Source organism: Engraulis encrasicolus, chromosome 2 (assembly GCF_034702125.1).
Source record: "Engraulis encrasicolus isolate BLACKSEA-1 chromosome 2, IST_EnEncr_1.0, whole genome shotgun sequence".
In the NCBI taxonomy this organism is placed as follows: Eukaryota; Metazoa; Chordata; class Actinopteri; order Clupeiformes; family Engraulidae; genus Engraulis; species Engraulis encrasicolus.
Window position 1 is genome coordinate 43773518 of NC_085858.1, and position 15234 is coordinate 43788751.

Below are 15234 nucleotides of genomic sequence, written 5' to 3' on the forward strand. Positions count from 1 at the left end.
CCGTTTTCACTTTTTTAACCGCTCCTCTACTGCTCATATTTTACTTGTATTTGTACTTGTGTTTTTGTTTGTTTGTAGGATTCAGGTTTCAAATATATTTGTAAAATGCTAAAGTTGTACGAGTATGGCCAGAAGCAGAATGCTTTCTGTTTTCTGCTTTCTGCTTTATACCTTTCTGTTGTGACTTATTCCTTGAAGTCCACTCGCATGTAATCTCATTGCATCTCACAATGCAAACCTCACAATGTCAATTACAATTTTAGCATACATTTCTTGTTTTCAAACATGTCTATGCCATTCTGTTGTTCCCTGTTCCCTGTTTCATGGTGTGTGCGTCTTTCAGTGGTCCACTTGTGTTTTGCCTGTCTATCGTCACATGCATTGGTTTACACCAGGGGTGGGGAACCTATGTCTTGAGGGCCGTTTGTGGCCCTTGAGGCTGTTTTATCCGGCCCCCGATATAATTTTAATGTTATTCAGCTTCACATGAAATATTACATATTTTGTAAAGGAATCTTAGAAAATGCTTTTGCAATACAATTAAGTTATGTTCAGGGAACCTAGAGAACGTGGTGTTTGTTTAAAAGGTGGCTGCCTTCAATATAGGCCTTAAGTGAAGGGGAAAATCCTGGTTTGTGTTCATAGTACGGCCCTCAAATGAATTTGAAGTGGCCCTTCGAAGTAAAAAGGTTCCCCACCCCTGGTTTACACAAAGATAATGCTTATGGTGTTGCTGAGGCCCTCTGGCCTCGCTACCGCCAGACGATATCACAAGTGAGGTATACGCCTGCTTGGGAAGAGTCTATTCATTTTCTCGTTGTGCAGGCAGGTCGATTTTAAACTATTTCAAATACTATCTAAAGTTTGATGTAAAGCTGGTTTCGCATCTGGTGCCAACATGATGGATCCATAAATAAACTACGAACTTTCATTTGTATAATTTATATGTCTTGCTATGCCTCCTTGTTCTGTGTTTGGGTTTCCAAAGTCAGTCAAAAATTTCAGCAAGGATGTCCATGGCATCTTTCAGATAGACCAGCTTAGAGTTCCGCAGTACTGTATCTTCATAAGAGTAAGAGTGTGCACATCCCACCTCTCTGAGGCCAGGTGCAGGACAAAGGCGAATCTGATAGTGGAAAAAGTAGAAGTCTGCACACTGTAGCTCCGCTTTGAAAATGTATTCAGGTCACACAACGTTTTGACCCATGTCACATTCCTGATGAAGACCCTGTTGGGTCGAAACGTTGCATGACCTGAATTCATTTTCAAAGCGGAGCTACAGTGTGCAGACATATAAGCTTACTTTTCCACTAGAGTTCCACAGTAAACTGTGTGTTGGACCCGTCCTTGTAAGTGGCGATGTGTTGGACCCATGCCTGTACGTGGTGGTGTGTTGGACTCATGCCTGTACGTGGTGGTGTGTTGATTTCCCCTGCCTCACTGTATCTCCTGTCTTCTACTTCTACTACTATTACTTCACTTTACTTTACTATTATTGGTCCATTACTGTCACTTGTCCTGTCTGCACTTTGATGTCAGTCTGTAAATGTCAGTCCTGTGTATGTCTATGTCCTTTCATGGTATAGAGAATGAAACATAATTTCTATTTCCTTGCATGACGTGTGCATATGAAAAAAATGACAATAAAAGCTGACTTGACTTGACTTGACTTGACTTGACTTGACTTGACTTGACTTGTCTTGCTGTGTTTCAGGGCGGTACACCCCTGCCCCAGGGGGGCCCTTCTCTGCTCTCACCCCCAGCATGTGGCCACAGGACATTCTGGCCAAGTACCACCAGGTACACACACACACACAAGCAGATGCTACTTCTAGTTGTTTAGTCTAGTTTAGATTCATCTGTATCTATATCGTTTGCATCGCGAATGTTCTGCCCATTTACCTTAAAATAGTGGAATACGAGTTCATACTGTAGGAAGGATTCAAAGACGCCGGAGCCCACATAAGCATTCGCATACAATGCTGATTTCGCATCGAGAAACAGAGCTTTTAATTGAGAGGATGGAAACTTTTATTGTAAATGTAATTAGTTTGCAAGACGCCAGCACGATGATATGGTGAAATGAATTAATGTAAACTTAGCCTTAGTTAAGGATAGACCGAGGCCGATATTTGCATTTTTTAAGTGTATCGGTATCGGCCGATACACGTGTGATTTTGGCCGATACGCAATATTTATTATTTTATGTTATTCAGGTTTTTTAAAAACACCAAGGCACTTTATTTTTGTATTACTTGATTGTTAGAGTGGGTGTTTAAATGTTACAAGTTCTACCTCAAATTGATAATGTTAAATAAATGTTTATTTTTAACTTGAGACCTGGAATATTTGTCATTTTTTCAACTTTTTGTTATCCATATTGGCCCCAAATATCGGGTATCGGAAATCGGGTATCGGCCAAGGGTGATGAAAAAAAAATCGGTATCGCATCGGCCATTAAAAAACCCGTATCGGTCGGTCGACCCCTAGCCTTAGTGCTGATATTATACTGCACTGGGTGACGTTCTTTCTTGTGAAGGTTGTTTTTGTTTTTTTTTACTTACAATTTTAATTGTAAATATATATGTACAATTATTGTGTTTTTACAGAAGGACCCTGCAGAGGAGTTAGAGCTTCAGTATGATGAGTTTGGCTTCAGGATCGACAGCGAAGGTGAGTAGGGGGCGGGGCAACGGAAATAGAGACCTGCCATGTTGGCTTTGGGCAACTGTTTTAGGTGAATGTAATTATATCCAGAATCAACTTCCAAACGTGTAACACTCTCCACACTCATTTTTAATCCCTGTTTCACTCGCTCTCACTCTCGTCCTCTCACTGACTTTTGCTCTCTCTCTCTCTCTCTCTCTCTCTCTCTCTCTCTCTCTCTCTCTCTCTCTCTCTCTCTCTCTCTCTCCATCCCCCTCTGCCTCTCTCTCCCTTTAGACGGCATGGAGGCCCATGAGTGGATGAATAGGGACGAGGACCCGCAACAGAGGCTGCGCTGGCAGGCCTACCTGGAGTTCACCCACAACCACACGGTGGGGGACCTGACCTGGGACCTCATCTCGGCCTGCTTGCCCCGCTCCGACCGCCTGCGCTCCCTCGTCCTGGCCGGCATCCCCCACACCATGAGGCCGCAGGTGGGTGCCCAAGACTGGGGGGGGGGTGTTAATGTTTGCCCCTTTGCCAACCACTGATAAATTCATTAATGATACATTTCACCAGACACTCAATATGTATTAATTATTAGCTATGAATTCCCACCCTAGTGGGAATGTGCTATGCATCCCTGCCTACGCACTGTGCACCTGATCTGACACACATGCATCGATCTAACACACATGCACCGATCATACAAGGGAACAAAGAAACTGAAAGATTTCTATTTTCCGTTCAGAAAGCCCACTTGGGCAACTCCTATAGCCATTGTGACACAGCACTCCACAGCACATAGTGCTCACTGCTCATTAAAAGAATTGTGTTCATGCTTCACCTGTGTAAGGGGACAGGCTCAAATGGCTCCCCAAGGGAGCAGTGCGGTGGGACGGCACCATACTTCAGATACCTTAGTCGTAGAGGAGGATGGGGGAGAGCGCTGGTTGATAACTTCCCCGGGAATCAAACCAGCAACCCTCAGACTACAAGCCTGACACACCGCTGAGCCATGATTGTCCTTTTCAATACTGTACATCCTTGGTCTCCAAACACAGGGCAGCGGGCCAAATCTGGCCCAGGCAGGGCAAATATTTGGCCCGACATGAGGTCAGAACAAGTGAAAACATTAATGTGTGTATTTTTCGATCACTTAAACTTCAGTGAGTCATATCTCTCCAAAGCATTCCCAGAGTTCAAACTTATGCTAACAGTCTCGTAACAAGAAGGGAAAACGGAAAAGCAAAAATCTGTTCTCTGTCCAGGCATCTGACTTTTTCTCATTGGGTTGGGGCGTTGGTTTGGCCCGTAGCCTCACTTGCTCTTCATAATTTGACCCTTGGAGAAAAATAATTGGAGACCACTGCTGTACATTGTAAACCTTCATGCAGGACACGGCAGGACATGTTGATTTTGCATGGCTGAAGCTTAGCACAGTTAGTTTGTGTACTGTATGCCCTATAAAAGCACAAAGGCTTCTATTATGGCTATTGGTTAGCACTATGACCCCTTTAAATAATGCCCTTATGGTTTTCCATTAGGAAATTATGGTTCTGAGCATGAAATAGCTGCCTTGTGTTTTCCCAACCTCGTGCGCCTACTTTATTAACAGTAGACTGTATTGTATCTTATTTTTGTTTATCCCATGGAAAAAAGGCTGTGAAAAAATGAATGTCCCATATACGTAGTTCCTTTCTCTCATCCAGCTGTAAGGGTTATTAATCAATTACAGTGTTTGCCGCAAGAAATTGTTTAGTCAAGCCAGTGAATCGTCAGGCACATGGTGGCACATGGTGGCACATGGTGGCGCATGTGCGCGCAAGGGGTGGATGCAGTGCGGGTAGTGTTGCGGCGGCGGGCGGTGGACAGGGTGGGGATGATGGATACATAGATAGATAAATAGTAAATGGGCCCATTAGATAATGCTGTAGTATTATTTTGTATATCTATTATTAAGATTAGTTATGCACAGTCTTACTTCCTACATTTTTCTTCTTTCTCAAGCACGTTGAATTACAGTGTAGTATAATGTGAATTTTTATTGATATTATTTCAGAAATTCTTAATTAAACAGCCTATTTCAATCAGTGTTTGGCACTTTGAAAAAATAGCAAGGTACGAGAACGAGACGAGAGCAAAAAAAGTGTGAACAGCCACAGAGGCCTAGTTCCAGGTGCACATGGTATGTGCAAGATCTCTCTATTGTGCATATTCAAAGCTACTGTGTACAGTGTTTCCCATACATTGAGGAAACTATGGCGGCCCGCCATAGTTTAAATTTGGCCGCCATAGTTTCCGAAAATGTAAAAAAAAAAAAAAAAAAAACTTTTTTTTTTTTTTTTTTTTTTAATGATTTCCGTGTTTGTTAAAAGCGATTTCAATTACGATTTCCTTCGCATTTTCCTCCTGGAGTAAATACATCCTATAGAGAAAACCACAAGTGCTTGAAAGAGAGAGGGATCAAAAGCCTTGTCAAGTTGTTGTAGTTAACTTGGGTTTGGGAGCAATAAAAAAAAAAACCTTCCGAGAAGGGACAGTTGGGATGAGTTTACTAACACTCCCCAGGCTTTGTTTTACAGTTGTAATTAGGTGACAAGCCTTCATTGACAAGGCAGAGGAGACATCGGGCTGCATATAGAAATGAATGTGTAAAGAATGTGAATATAGACATAAATGTGTAATATGTTGTTCAGCCCTTTTAATGGGAGGAATTTTGAAAAACTGGCCCTGTGACCAGCACCCCTCATGTAGAATGTGTACGCCTATGTGTGTGTGGGGAAAAGGCATAGCCTACCCTCTTAGACCCTTTTTGTTTATGCGTTAACAATTTCACAGCAATCTTAAATTCTTATCTCTGCTCCTATTTTGTTTTATTATTTTTTTCATTACATAGACCCCTGCATGTGTATTATGTAGCCTTATTTCTCAAAATATAAATGGCTGAAATGTAGGCGTAGGCCTATATTTTCTCCATGCGCCAATGTCATACTGTAGTCATTGTTTTGCCATTTTGCATTTTCACTGCGTGAATACCCCCCCCCACCCCAAAAAAAAGGCCCGTGAAAAGACCCCCCCCCCGGACAAAAAAATCCCGGCTGCCCCCATAGTTTCCAAAATTTCTGTGGGAAACACTGGTGTATTATCTGATCCCTGACGCAGAGTGGAATGCTTTGCTACAGAAGACTCCTGGTATTCCACACCGGTAGACTTGGACTGTCAGCATCATTGGTCTTTTAGAGTTGCCCTCGATTGAAACAAGTTGCAAGACTCCAAATAGAGTGCGTTTATGGATTCAAATTCCTTTGTGATCAGCCCTGCATTGATTCTTATCAGTGAACTACTTGTGCCTTTGTTTATTAGATACTTCAACCATTTTTTCTTGTTGCGTTCTCATCCGTTGAAACTCTCCCAGTTGAATACATTTGAGCAAAAATCCGATATTCACATGTTTCATGACTGCACAAATCTCTCCGTCGTGGAAAAATGGGTTGTTGACGAACATGTATCGTGCCTCGTCTCGTCTCCTCTGATGAAATTAACACTTGTCTTAATGCCTGAGCTTGGCATCGCACGACTACTTCTGGGTTTTTATTATTCATTTATTTATTTATTTATTGAGGAACATTGCCAAGGTGGTCACCTGTCTTTGGCAAGGCGGCCACCTTAGCTAGAAAGCGCTGCGGGAAACGCTGAATTCAACACCGGAGAACTGGTTTTGCTAGTGGCTTCCCACGTAGAAGCTTGCCAAACAAAAGTTTACCTGTTTAAGAGCCAAGTAATCCAATTCTACACGCCAAGTATTTCCCTCTCCCACACAAGGAGATTGCAGACACTGCCAGTGTCAGGGCCAGTATGTGAATTACTGTGACGGTGGGCAAGTCTCTTTCCCAACTTTCTGTGACCCACTTAGTTTTTTTCCTCCCTAAAGGAACACCATCCAATGCATGCTTAACAGGTAGACTGAAATCTGGACTTGTGAACACAAGCCAAATTCATCAGCCTTGACCTGTTTGAAAGCCCTCTCTCTCACAATCAAATCCTATCCCTTCCCTCTAGGGATTGATCACAGGACTTGAAATAGCTGCCAAAATGGGGAAAGGAATGCCTGCAAAACCTGCACGTTCACCCACCTGAGATCACTAATCTGCTTTTGGACGTAGTTCTAATCAGTCTGCCCCGGGCACTACTGCCCCAGTCACCTACATTTAGGCCAACCCTGCCAAAACACAGCATGGTTTATGGGGAATAGCCTAATTTGTCACATTTTCATGACGAGACCTTTTCTCGTCTCCACTTAAACTGTCTGAAACTTAAACCTTTTTGCTCAGATGACAATTGAGTTCGTTTTTTTCTACAGAATCTCATGCTGTAGCAATTTTCCTAAATTACCTGTCACAGATTTCGCACCTGCCATGCCATCCCACTCACTCTTTCAGAACAAGGGGACCCACATGGAATTTCAGGACAGGTTTGATTGGCCGTAATAGCAGCCTAACAACTCCAGTTAAAGGACATTGCAAGAGCTCGGAGATGAGGGTTTTGTTAGATGAATTCTAAGTGGGCTGCCGAAATATTTCTGTAGCTTGACGTACACCAGTAAAAGAGCACTATTGGTTAAAAAAAAATTAACCAGTGCTCTCCACCATCCTCCTTCATGACTGAGGTACCCTTAGCATGGTACTGTCCCGCCACACTGCTCCCTTTCGGGCGACATTTGGGGCTGCCCGCTTGCACGGTTGAGGCATATATGCAATTTTGTTGTGTGCAATCTGCAGTGTTCACTTGTGTCCTGTGGAGTGGCGTGTCACAATGACAATGGGAGTTGGAGTTTCCCAGTTGGGCTTTCACTTTCACCTTCACTGCACATCAAAAAGTACCACTCTGGTTGTCTGCCAGATTCGCTGCGGGCCTTTGGAGATGTTTGCTACGTTTTTACAAACTGTATGCTGGCATCACACAGTACACTGGATCTGAATTGCTGTAGAAACATTAACTGTCCAATCTCCTGGAAAGTAATAATATGCTTTGCTAGCTCGCTCGCTCCTTTAAGCCACCTATCAAAAAGCAGCTCCAGTTGGCGTATGGAGATCTCTACACGTCTCAACTGACTTTTCACGTCTCGAAACTTGCTGACGGTACGGTAGACACCCGGGACCAGCTTAAAAGCTCTGAGTGCTTCTTATGTTTTCTTTTTTTATGGCCTCGTATATGTGTCATTTAAAAAAAAATGATGAGTGGTGTAGGCCTCCTGAGCCCCTCTCCAGCTAGCTCTCCATGAGCCACAGCCACAGCCACTGTCACTGTCACTGTCAGGGCCGTTGACAGCTTTGGCTGGGCCCAGGACAAACTCCGCTGTAAGGGCCCCCAACCCACTACAGTCAATGTAATGAGGATCCTATTATGCCCCCCCCCCCAACCCCCCGGGCCCGGGACAACTGACTCCTTTGTCCCCCTTTGTCAGCTTCCCTGGCCACTGTCACTCATGACCAATTAGCTCTGGCATATGCCAAGGAGCCAGTGGCGGAACAATTGTACACAGGGCCCTAGGGCAAAACACTTATCGGGCCCGCCCTATATGACCTGACACGATCACAATTGGGCCCCCACCTCCAATGCAAGGGTGCCCTGGGACAGGGGCAAATGCCCTGCTCGCCCTCCCTATAGCTCCGGCCCTGCAAGGAACCACAGCCGAGCACTCTGTCCAGCCAGGACTGGGGTTTGGGGCAAATCATCGTCAAAGTCAGTCCCTTTACTCATGGACACACTGGCAGTGATGACGACGCTGTGCTGTTCCATTTGTTGCCCGTTACGATTCTATTCTTGCAATTTTTTCGTCTTTCTTTCTTTCTTTCTTTCTTTCTTTCTTTCTCTCTGAAGGATCTAGTGAAGTTTGACTTGCTTCATGCGATGGGCCAATTTTTTCGTCCTGCTGTCTGCTTTGCCGGATGGTCTTCTTTTCACCTCATTTTCAGACTCGAAGCTTTTCAACTTCAAAACACGACAACAGTATACTTGAAACCTCTTACTTTCCTCACCTTTTTTGTGGGTTTTCTACCTCACAGTTCAACTAATTGAAAGGCACATGACTTCAAAATCCCAACTAAATATGCACAGGCCTGTTCCTATTCGACACATTTCTTTGCAGTTACTGTACGTCTGGCATTCTGCCCAAAAGCCATAAGGCTTTTTAACTACAGACAATGAACAATAGAGGATGGAGAACTAATACAGAGAAGCAAACAAATTAATTGAAATGAGCAAACAGTGTTTCATGCTGCACACAAAATAGCGACACTAATTAACCCCTTAATGCGCGCCGTACCTCCAGTGGCACGCTGTAATAGTCATTGAAATGTAACTACCACAGCACTACAATACTATGACACAACACAGACCCTTTAGTAATGCACCACGACTTGGTCATTACCATACTGGTAACAACAAATGTATAAAGCCGCGTCTTAAGGGGTTAAATGCTAAAAAAAAAAACATCTAGCCTCAAAAAGCAGAACATGACACAGACTGCTTCAGCACAACCAGGGATTCGTAAGAGCTCTGTTCACCGTAGCCAAAAAACACAACTGTGTTTTTAAAAATGTGGTTAATTGCTACAGTAAAGGAAAGAGGCTTACACCAGTGAGCAAGAGTTAAGAGTGCGCGCCGCCCACACTAAAAAGCGTCAATTAAAATGTGGTCAGTCAGCCTCTGGATGAGGGAATGCATCATGTCGAGGACGATACAAATAAGGAGCCCCCTTTGCTGTCCAATTAGGGGAATGACTCAAAACCACTGAGCTGTAGCATAAATAGGCAGTCAGGGATTAATTAAACTTTGGGCCAGTACAGGGCTCACTGGTGGGCCCCGGAAGTATTCCAAGTGGGCATGAAATCATTTTCAATTAATAATCAAAATAAATGTGTGTTTTGCTGTTGACTATTTATTTGAGTTGTATTGCTTATAAGGTCAGCGGTGGGCCTCATGTTGGAAAAGGATGGCAACCCCTACTATTGATTCAATGATAAATATTGTGTCACGGGAGTATGGATATGGATCATGTGTAAGCTGTGTACTTAAAAAAAAACAGTAAATGTACAGCTTCGCATTTTCAAAACGTTTTTTAAAAGCATTTGCTGCAAATGTTTCTAAGGCCAGTCCAGTCATATGGCATTCACCAGAGTGAGAACTCCTCAGATCTTTTCAGTGATCCATCATGTAGCTTTTGAATAACAACCTTAAGGAGCCACCTATTTTGTTGGTCATGATGTGTGGTTAGCAAAGACTGTAATCATTTCTTTAAGGATGAAATCGTCCAGTAAATTATTTTGTTACAAGTGTTATATAAAATGAACTCAAATTGAATGATGGAATCCTGGTCCTACCGTGGCGCTAACTGTTGGGCACTTGTCTGTTACGCAGTCGACCAGGGTTCGATTACGTCACCATCATGTCATGTAAAAAAATAATAAAGGCTTAAAAAGCCCTCCCAAAAATACTTACAAAAAATGAAGGATGTCCTATGGTGCTCCTCGTGATGAATGGAACAGCAGTGCATACTCCATGTGTCATACTGTAAACATGCTCTCGAAGTTGACCTAACCTAACCTGCTCTCTGTGTCTCATCAGCTGTGGATGCGGTTATCGGGAGCTCTGCAAAAGAAGCGGACGTCAGAGATGTCCTACAAGGAGATCGTCAAGAACAGCTCCACCGACGACACCACAGCAGCCAAACAGGTTCCCTCATTACACCTCCCCTTTCATTTAAGCTGCACTGTTTAGCACCTTTGTACCAAGTCCTTAAAATGACGTGAGAGTAAAAAAAAATACCTAAGTGTTTCTCATGTGCACCAGAACCTTTCGCGTGGCCACCAGAAACTTTCTCGTGCCCACCAGAAACTTTCGCATGCGCACCTGAAACTGTAGTTTCTGGCGGGCACGAGAAACCTCTATTTTTTGTTTTACTCTCACATGTCATTTTAAGGGTTCCTCCCCTTTAAGTTACACTATTTAGCACCTTTGTATGAGTACGAGAGAGAAAAAACAGTGCTATTGATGCTCCACAAATGTATGGTAAATTACAGAAGAGTACTGTAAGTTACTGTACATTCTGTACAAAGCACTATGTATGGATTTAGCATTTGCATGTAAGATACCGCAAGAATTATAGAAAATAAAAATGCATCACCACTGTCACTGCTTTTGTAAATGTCAAGTGAATATCACGTAATGTCAGTTAAGTTTATATGGTAATGATGTTTGAATGATATTTCCTCTCTGTATGTTTGTATGCAGGTCTCTGTATGTTTGTATGCAGGGCTAATATAACTTTTCACATCACTCGCCAAAATGGCTAGTAGAACTTCATATAGTAACTAGCCAAACACACACTCGCTAATAGGTCAAAGTGGCTAGTAAGTTTGTCTTTCCTACCAGCCAAACTGACATTTCGCCAGCATTTGGCCGGTTGGCTGGTGTTAAGTTATGTGTGTGCCATCCCATTGGTAGATTGAGAAGGACCTGCTGCGGACGATGCCCACCAACGCGTGCTTCAGCAGCCTGACGAGCGTGGGCGTGCCCAAGCTGAGGCGGGTGCTGCGAGCGCTGGCGTGGCTCTACCCTGACATCGGTTACTGCCAGGGCACTGGCATGGTGAGCACTCACACTAGTTATATCATCTTTTTTGTTCTGTTTTGGCTGTGTGTGTGTGTGGGGGGGGGTGGAGGTCAACTTTATTTAAACAGGACAATAAAGAGTGGGACAGGAAGAGAGTGGGAGAGAGAGAGATGGGGGAGGACCAGGAACCGACCTCAGGCCGGGAATTGAACGCAGGTTGCCCGCCCAGCAGCCCAGCGCCCAGCTGCCTACGCCACGACTGGCTGAGGCATACCATATTTTTTTGTAATATTTCGCTTTTGGGCTTTTTAGCATTCATTGAGATGGGACAGTCAAAGATGATTACTGAAAGCTAGTGGGGGAAGAGAGATGGAGGAGGATCGGGAGGTGACCCTGGGCAGGAATCGAACACGGGTCCCCAGTGTAATGGAACGGAACACTAGCCCATTGAGTCATATCGCCCCCGTTTGCTCATGTATATCATTACAACATTGTTCTGTATGGCATTACAGAGAGTCTCAGCTAACAAATAAACATTTGGACATGACCATTTTGGTAATAACAAGCCTGTAATAGAGGCTCAGCATTAAGAGGTTAAAGTCTTATTTCTTCAAATAAGTAATGTTATTTAGTATATACAGGCCTGGTGAGAACTTCTCTTTGCACTGTTCTTCACTGACTTATCATTTGGCATAAATGTACTACATACTGTATGTGTAATAATTTATATGCCAACTCAACTCAAGGTCAATGGGTATTGAGCACCATCTCAGGATTTACTGCGTCAACATTTGCACCAAGTAGTTGTCATGCAATGACCCATGATTGGCTTCCTACCCTCTCGGATAAGTTTTGTATCATTTCAGGTTTTTTTATTCGCTCTCTATGTATTATTCATCTTTGCTGTTGTTGTTTATTTGTTGTCCAACAGTCTGTTGAATTTTTCATTCTTCACCACCATGAGTCATTTCACTTTGCCGTCATTCTGAATATCCTTAGTCATCTCACACCCTCACAATGCGGTGAAGCATCTTCATTCTCTGCGTAAACAACTGTGAGAATGACAGAGATACTGCAGTAGAATCCTGCTCTTTACTTATCAAAAATCTGTACAGTTTGAATGCAATGCTTATAATAGTGTTTGTTTATGCATAAAGCATAATAAAGGTTTCATTGTGTCCGTATATTTTGTTTATCCACATTCTTTTGGATCTATGAATTTTCAATAAAGACAAATCTCAACTGTCAGCGATGTTGAGGGTATGTGGGATCTACAGGTCCTTCTCAAATAATTAGCATATTGTGTTAAAGTTCATTTTTTCCCCATAATGTAATGATAAACAATAAACTTTCATATGGTTTACATTCATTGCACACCAACTGAAATATTTCAGGTCTTGTTTTGTCTTAATATTGATGATTTTGGCATACGGCTCATGAAAACCCAATATTCATATCTCACAAAATTAGCATATCATGAAAAGGTTGTCTAAACAAGCTATTAACCTAATCATCTGAATTAACCAATTAACTATAAACACTGGTAAAGCTTCCTGAGGCATTAAAAAGTCTCAGCCTTGTTCATTACTCAAAACCGCAGTCATGGGTTAGACTGCTGACCTGACTGTGTTTAACATTGAAGTCAATGGCAGTGGCATTGCATGAGGGTTATGAAAGCCCAGACATCATTGATGCTTAGCTGTCAGCAGTTTTTTGTTCTTTGATCTGGTGACCCACACTTCCCTCTTCATTATATATAGATAGATTTCATTCCATTTCATTCCATAGATTTCCATACCAAGTTTTTCTATTTTTGATACAAATTTAATTCTAAGTGCCAGACAGAACATTCCATTGACTTTCAATGGGGTTTCATTTTGGGAAATTAGAATTAGACTTGTAACAAAAATAGAAAAACTTGGTATGGAAATCTATGGAGTATAATGAAGAGGGAAGTGTGGGTCACCAGATCAAAGAACAAAAAACAGCTGACAGCTAAGCATCAATGATATCTGGGCTTTCATAACCCTCATGCAATGCCACTGCCATTGACTTCAATGTAAAACACAGTCAGGTCAGCAGTCTATAACCCATGACTGCGGTTTTGAGTAATGAACAAGGCTGAGACTTTTTAAAGCCTCAGGAAGCTTTTACCAGTGTTTAGAGTTAATTGGTTAATTCAGATAATTAGGTTAATAGCTTGTTTAGACAACCTTTTCATGATATGCTAATTTTGTGAGACATGAATATTTGGTTTTCATGAGCTGTATGCCAATATCATCAATATTAAAACAAAACAAGACCTGAAATATTTCAGTTGGTGTGCAATGAATGTAAAACATATGAAAGTTTATTTTTTATCATTACATTATGGGGAAAAAAATGAACTTTAACACAATATGCTAATTATTTGAGAAGGACCCTGTAGTGCTGTAGTTTTTGGCGGAGCTCATTTCTGACCTCTTGTTTCCCCTGCACCATGAATGAAATAAGACAGTGTAATGTAATGTATTTGGCTTTCACTGTATAACTATAGGGGCAGCCGTGGCCTAGTGTGTAAGGAGATGGCCTTTAGAGCAAAGGGTTGCCGGCTTGAATCCTATCCTCACCAACCCCTTGCTCTTGCAAACAAATGTCTTCTCCAGAGCCCAACATGATTCCTCTTCCTCTTATTCTTCTTTTTCCTCTTGTTCTTCTTCTTCCTCTTCTTCCTCTTGTTCTTCTTCTTCTTCTTCCTCTTCTTCTTCTTCTTCTTCCTCCTCCTCTTCCTCTTCCTCTTCTCCTTCCTGTGTGTGCAGGTGGTGTCGTGCCTGCTGCTGTTCCACGAGGAAGAGGATGCGTTGTGGATGATGTGTGCCCTGATCGAGGACCTGCTGCCCCCCTCCTACTTCTCCTCCACGCTGCTGGGCGTGCAGACGGACCAACGTGTCCTGCGCCAGCTCATCGTGCAGTACCTGCCCCGACTCGACCGCCTGCTGCAGGAGCACGACATCGGTGAGGAGCCGCTGGAGTTTTTATTTTTCTTTTCTTTTTTTTTTCTTTTTGTAAAATTTTTTTAGGGGGGGTTTTATACCTTTATTGACAGGACAACATGAGATGCTGACAGGAAATGTGTGGGAGAGAGAGACGGGGGAGGACTGGGAAATGACCCCGGCCGGACTCGATGTGGCGGGCTTAGCACGCTTGCGCCACAGCGCATGAATTCCTTGTCAGTAGGCAGGTTTGTTTGCCTAAACCCTCAAATGAGTTGCTCCTGTGATGATGAACGTCTGGGATAATTACACGTGCTTAAGGAGCACGACATTGATGAAGGCGGTCACCTTGCTAAAATAAGTAGAGTAGAGTTACTTTATTGATCCCCGGGGGGAAATTAAGGTAATAATGGCCTTAGTCCATTTTTGTGTCTTAATACTGACTCTTTTGCATAAATCCCTCGCAATGACGCTTTCAGTGTTTGGCAGAAAAATTGTCTGAAATCAGTTGAGTAGGTCAATGAGGAGCGATGACTAACCTTTTGGATATACATGGGTTATACATGTCAAAAAACAAGCATATTGAGGGTAGGGAGTCAGGCGAATTCAAGACAGAGGCGCAGTGTGCCAAGTCATTGCATTCTCTTTTTTAATGCAGTTTAACATTTTTGTATAGTACAGTAATTACAGAAGTGCTTTTTGAAAAAGTATGGGGGACAACAAGCCCCCTCTCCCCTTCAAATTATGTCTGCGGTTGAGTAAGGAGCAGCGGTACCAGCAGCATCAGTTGCAGGAAGAGAAGAGTAGTTTATCTGCACTGTACAAGAGGGTTTATGGTCCTCCGTAAAAGATGGACGGTCCCGCCACCCACACACCCCACTTTATAGGGCAGCCAGTCGCCTCGATGCGGGCGGCATGATGGTGCATTTCTGAAGGCAGCTCTCATAAATATCAACTACAGTGCATCCAGGGTTGGATGGCCTCAGCCACGGTGCCTGAA

At 43.0% G+C, this 15234-nt stretch overlaps 1 protein-coding gene across 4 annotated transcripts in view; it reads left to right on the forward strand.

The window, feature by feature from the left end:
* sgsm3 (small G protein signaling modulator 3) overlaps positions 1–15234 on the forward strand; it is a 43265-nt gene that overhangs the window by 8302 nt on the left and 19729 nt on the right. For all 4 annotated transcript variants that reach the window (XM_063189042.1, XM_063189069.1, XM_063189051.1 and 1 more), the window contains exons 3-8: positions 1715–1800; positions 2610–2673; positions 2944–3140; positions 10276–10383; positions 11155–11298; positions 14061–14256. In XM_063189042.1, the coding sequence (XP_063045112.1) occupies positions 1715–1800; positions 2610–2673; positions 2944–3140; positions 10276–10383; positions 11155–11298; positions 14061–14256 (795 nt within the window). The remainder of the gene's footprint in view (positions 1–1714; positions 1801–2609; positions 2674–2943; positions 3141–10275; positions 10384–11154; positions 11299–14060; positions 14257–15234) is intronic.